The sequence below is a fragment of the Neltuma alba genome, unplaced genomic scaffold (assembly GCF_004799145.2).
Source record: "Neltuma alba isolate B1F8T4 unplaced genomic scaffold, ASM479914v2 tig00010910_pilon, whole genome shotgun sequence".
In the NCBI taxonomy this organism is placed as follows: Eukaryota; Viridiplantae; Streptophyta; class Magnoliopsida; order Fabales; family Fabaceae; genus Neltuma; species Neltuma alba.
The window spans coordinates 63,745-69,359 of NW_021635688.1; the positions used below are offsets into that span (position 1 = coordinate 63,745).

The 5,615-nt window shown below is 36.4% G+C and overlaps 1 protein-coding gene across 1 annotated transcript; it reads left to right on the forward strand.

The window, feature by feature from the left end:
- Positions 1 to 377: 377 nt before the first annotated feature.
- LOC114759858 (extracellular ribonuclease LE-like) lies at positions 378 to 2,510 on the forward strand. Its single transcript, XM_028949095.1, has 3 exons — positions 378 to 479; positions 587 to 742; positions 2,292 to 2,510. The coding sequence occupies exons 1-3, from the start codon at positions 378 to 380 to the stop codon at positions 2,508 to 2,510; spliced, it is 477 nt and encodes a 158-aa protein (XP_028804928.1).
- The last annotated feature ends 3,105 nt before the right edge of the window (positions 2,511 to 5,615 follow it).

Consider the following 5,615-nt stretch of genomic DNA (forward strand, 5'->3'; position numbering starts at 1 on the left):
TTGGACTTAACTTCATATAATCCTCTATTGAGACTTCTAACTTAATCTTTGGTCTATATCTAGTCTCTTTTCTCTCTCTAGGCCTTTGAGACTTTACTGGAGTCTCTGACCTTGATTATACTAAAGCCCCTGAAAAACTTTTACTTTGCAGTTTAGTCCTTGAAACTGCTTTGACTTCCTTTCTCATCTTTCGGACTTATGCTCAAAAGGGTTGGTAGCCTATCCAATTCAGGCTACTTTTGATACTTCTAGGCCCAAAAGTCTGGATGTTACATTATGCATCTTTATGATCCGGAGAATAAGATAACGAGTGTATTAGAGTGTAAGTATGAGTAATATATATATATAGAGAGAGAAAATCGATATCAAAGATGACGATGAAGCCAAGGGTTTCCATACAGTTGAAGCTTTTGATAGTGCAATACCTATCAGTTCTGTCTGTTTCACAGGATTTCGATTTCTTCTACGTGGTTCAGCAGGTAAATATGTGTGCATGTGTGCATAATGAAGGGATATGGTAACTTTGGAAAGATTAAGAAAATGGATTTGATAATTAAGGTTTATGTGGAAAAGTTTGATAATGCAGTGGCCAGGAGCATACTGTGACACAAAGCGTAGTTGCTGCTACCCAAAGAGCGGAAAACCAGAAGCAGATTTTTCTATTCATGGCTTGTGGCTTAACTATAATGATGGCTCTTGGCCTTCAAACTGGGATCTTGATAGCATCTTTGATAAATCTCAGGTAACATAACATATACCACTATACAATACGATAATTAATTAGCCAGTAACATGACAAGAAAACAATATGATGCTTTTGTCACGGAGGAATTGTTCTCAGGCATAAAAACTAGAAAGATTTCTCTCAGATTTTCAGATTTTCTTTGGCAATAGTTTTCTCATGAAAACTTTTCACAGAAAAAAGCAACAGAGAAACCTTCAAGCTATAACAATCAGACGTGTATTTTTTCTGTTTAATTAACTTATTAGAAGTTTTGTATGTCGTATGATATAATGATCATTATGTGTACCTATGTAATGCTGATTTATTCTACCACATGTCAATTATGTATTATACCGGGCCACCTTACGAGTCATGTTTTTTTTAATACTGGGAAAGTTGGCATTTTTGCCACTACCATCCATCCATGTGCATGTCCTGAGCAATGGCTTATTAAATATCCACAACAATGAGAACTAACAATCATAATCTTCTGCAATAGTAAGGCATCATATATTTAGAAGAGAAACTATAACGTATAATATAAATTGTTTGTGTGAATCTTTCTATTCTATTTCAACTCCTCCAATCCTAAATATAAGACCCTTATACTAGTGTGTAAAAGGACCTTTATATTGTGTGTATAAGGGTCTTATATTTAGGACCAGAGGAGTATATTCTCTGTGTGTGTTTGTGTGTATAAGGGCAGCTCAAGACACAAAACTCCCACTTGGGGAGCTCTTGAGGAATAGAGATGTACATAGTCTTACCCTGAAAGGTTGAGGCTACTTCCAAGATTTGAACGCTGACCACCATATTGCATGGTGGCAATCTTTCCGTTTCCCTTAGTCTCACTTTTATATATATATATATATATGTATATGTATATATATTATATGTTAGTCTCACTTTATATATATATGTATATATATTATATGTTGTGTCTTATAACCAATTCATAAACCAATTCAGTACTGAAGATTTTGAAATACGATTATTATTCACACATACACCCAGAAACTTGGTGCTCTGCTTTGTGTTTTTTAATTTAATCTTCAGGAATACATTGTTGAAGTTCCCCACATCGATAGAACACAATAAAAGTACCCATATCCTGTATAAGAAAATTAATTAGAGATGTCCCAAAATATTTATATGTACAAATCAATCTTGTATATTCACAGGTCATATTTAACAGTACATGCTTAATGCAAACCAAATTTTTATATTTACAAGTCGAGTTTCGTTATTTCTAAGCTTGTAAATTCTTAAAAAATTGAATCAAATGGAGACTCTTTGTATGAATTTTATGTGGGCCTATAGATAATTTTCATGTATAAATTTAAATGAAAAAGGAGAGAAAATAACCTCTGGTCCTTTTATCAAGTGGAAGTTTATGATTTAAAACAGTATAGGTGGACATATTCAAGATAAGTGATTGATGGTGATGATGATTACGGTATATGAATTGCCTTCATTTTGAATAAAGAGTACAAGTTGGTATGTTAGTTAGCTATCATATTATTTCATGTGATATAATCAAATACAAGAATTTGAATGTTACACATAGATATCAGATTTGATAAGTAGCATGGAGAAGCACTGGGCATCATTAAGTTGCCCAAGTAGCAATGGGATGAGGTTCTGGTCACATGAGTGGGAAAAACATGGCACCTGCTCTGAATCAGAACTTGATATTCGTGACTACTTCAAGAAAGCCCTTGAACTCAAGCAGAAAGTCAACCTCCTCAAGATCCTCAAAGATGCTGGTACTTATATTCTCACTTAATTATATATATAAAGTTTTTATTTTTAGGGAAAATGACATTGAGGTCCCATGGAGAACAAAATACATCAAATAGGTCCCCTGAAATCTGATAATTTTTTTTGAAGTCCCAAAGGGACTCAGATGCAATTTTCAGAATCTTCAAATGACTTATTTGTCCTTACCATGATTTCCCATTCGAAATTCCTGAGACTGAAAATTTGAAACCCTGTTTGTTGTTTGACCGAAGAAAACCGTCTGGCGCCTTCGTCCTGTTCGAAATCGTTCGTGCTGAGAATTCAGCCACAACCCACCGTGTTGCTTCAAATCTACTCACAACCCACCGAAAATCATGACCGAAGTCCTTGAAAGCCTGTCGCGGTGGCTTGTTTTGGTGGAGCAAAGTGAAGTAAAGCGGAGCGAAGTCCTGGTGTTGGAAGCGAAGCGTGGTGGCGTCTCCATTCATCGGTGTTTGAAGCAAAGTGGAGGTCGTCTTGGTGTTTGAAGCGAAGTGGAGCTCGTCCTGGTGGCTCTGTTGATTGGCGTTTGAAGCAAAGTGGAGGTCATCGTTGTGGCTGTTCATCTGCATTTGAAGCAAAGTCGAGCTCGTCGTGGTGGCTCCGTTGATCGGCATCAGAAGCGAAGAGAAGGTCGTCGTTGTGGTTGCAGTCATTTGCGTTTCAAGCGAAGAGGAGTCGTCCTGGTGGGTCCGTTGATCGGCGTCTGAAGCAGAGCTCCTATTCTCACAATTTGTTTTCGCAGACAGAGGCATTGTCGACATTGAAGAAGGTAAAAGCGTATGAATCAGAAAAGCATGTCTTGGTAGTTTGTTGTTGCGTTTGATCATTGCTGAATATTTGCATCAAATACGGCGGGATGCTTTTGATTATGCTTGGCCAATGTTTTTTTTTCCCCTTGACCATAAGATGGTATGCGTATGGAGTATGTTTAAAACAATGATACATAATGAGGCATTAGCCTTCTAAAAGCACTTCTAAGAAGGCTTGTAAGAAGAATGATACATGATGAGATGAGCTATGAAATGCGTAAATGGTAAATAACTAGAATATGATAATATGGAAGAATCAGATTTGAGGCTGAATAATTGATGTGCCTTGTTTGGAGTTCAAAGTATTTGTCAAGATTGTTTAGTCTGTAATTGTTACTACTTTCCTTTTTGGGATTTCTATTATCATATTGATGATTGCGTCTAAATTATGCATGATGCAGCCTTTCATTTATTGGTGAAAAATTGAATCTTTTTATCACTAATTAAGCCTTTCATTTGTTGACATACTGAGACAATGGAAAAACCCCTCTTTTGGTATATCTGTCTGGAACTAGTTTGAGAAGTTTGCTGTGGTCTGAAAGAGTTGGGGTTTAGGATTTGAGCAGAATTGCCAAAAAGTCTGTATATTGATCATAAATGTCATAGTAAATGAATGCTGTGTCTGAATGGATTAGTTTGTATATTTATCGTACTGCTTTTGAATCAATTTTCTTTTTTATATCTATGAAGCTCCGCATCTCTGCAAAAGTTACTAGGAATTTAAGAAGAATTGAAGTTCAATGCACTGGTCTTGTTTTGCAGGATAAGAAGATGGGGAAGGATGCACAAAGAAGCAGTAATTTCTCCGGTTATGCCTTGTTTACAGAGGAATTCTACAAGAAAAGCTCAAAGAAGTACAAATCACTTGAGCAGGGAATGCACAAGTGAGAAAGGCATGGGATAAATTATCAGAACAACAAAGAGAGGAATATTGTGAAAGGGCTAAGGCACAAGACCTCCTACCAAGTCCAAGAAGTATATTGTTCCTTTCTATACAAGATGTGCACCAAAACAATTCATGCAAGTTTGCAAGCACATCAAAGAAAGGAGGAACTGATGAATAGGCTGAAAAAAATAGGGTTTGACAAGTTGGTTGAAGTTTGTTGCCACACAATTCAAAGAGAATTATGTGGAGAGTTTATGTCTGCATTTGATGTTGCATCAAAAAACATTTCCATAAGAGGGAAGAGAAGGAAAATGAGGGCAAAAGATGTGTATGAATTTCGGGGCACCATTTGACAGAGAAGAGATTAAAGTAGTTGTGAATAATGAAGATGAAGTGTTCAAGCAGTGGAGGATTGTGTATGGCAATATTCCATACAAGAAGATAGCATCATTGTTGACTGAGGAGAACCAAGATGAAAATTTTGAGGTGCTGTTTGTCATGTATGCATTGGGAACATTGTTATTTCCTAATGCAAGCATTTGTGTCGGTGATTATTTGTTGAAGGTAATACTATCAACAAAGGATAGATTGGATAAGTTTGATTGGTCCTCTTATGTGTTGCATGAACTATATAAGGGGATTGGAGTGTACAAGAAACAATTGGAAAAAGGCAAGTTGACTGAGAAGAAGAAGAATGTGCCAGGTTGTCTACACTTCCTAATGGTAAGTACTATAATAATTTGTATATTTCTGTTGTCATTTGATGGTTTGAATGTTGTCAATGCCTGCTGTTAACTTATCATTCATGTCACATGCAGTTATATTGTCTACAAAATTTTCCACTGGGAGAAACAAAAGCTGCACATGTAAAGCAGTTGTTGTTGGCATATTGGGATGAAAAGAAAGTGCGCAAAGAGTTAAGGAGAGAGGAAAGGAAAGCAATCGAGGACTCTTGCATCCGCAAAGCAATCCACCAAATTTGATCCTGAAATTTAACTTACCCGGTATGTGGACTTGTAGGCTTAATGATTAATTTTTTTTTGTTTTTTTACTGTTGCTTACTGTTCTGAATTTTATTTATAGGAGATCAAAAAGACATATACTCGATTAGTGTCTGGTATGCTGGGGAGAAATGATGGCCCTTCAGTCAAGACTAATGGAGGGTAGTAGCAAGTAAGTGAAGAGGACAAAGGATGAGGAAGAAGAATCTGAAGCAGAAGAGGAAAAAGTTGAGAAAGGAAGTGATTCAAAGGATGAGGAAGAAGATGACAGAAATGAAGAAGAAGAATCTGAATCATAAGATGATAGAAATGAAGAAGAAGAGCAAGAAGCTCAATCAGAAAAGGAGATGGGGGACAAGAATCACATGACAAGAAAAAGAAGAGGATGAAGAGGAAAAAGAGAAGGGAAATGA

Bases quoted from the DNA above. Each gene is read 5' to 3' on its own strand.
- LOC114759858 (XM_028949095.1), top strand. From the start codon at position 378: ATGAAGCCAAGGGTTTCCATACAGTTGAAGCTTTTGATAGTGCAATAC. The intron at 480-586 runs GTAAATATGTGT...TTGATAATGCAG, and splicing joins TCTTCTACGTGGTTCAGCAG to TGGCCAGGAGCATACTGTGA. The intron at 743-2,291 runs GTAACATAACAT...TGTTACACATAG, and splicing joins GCATCTTTGATAAATCTCAG to ATATCAGATTTGATAAGTAG.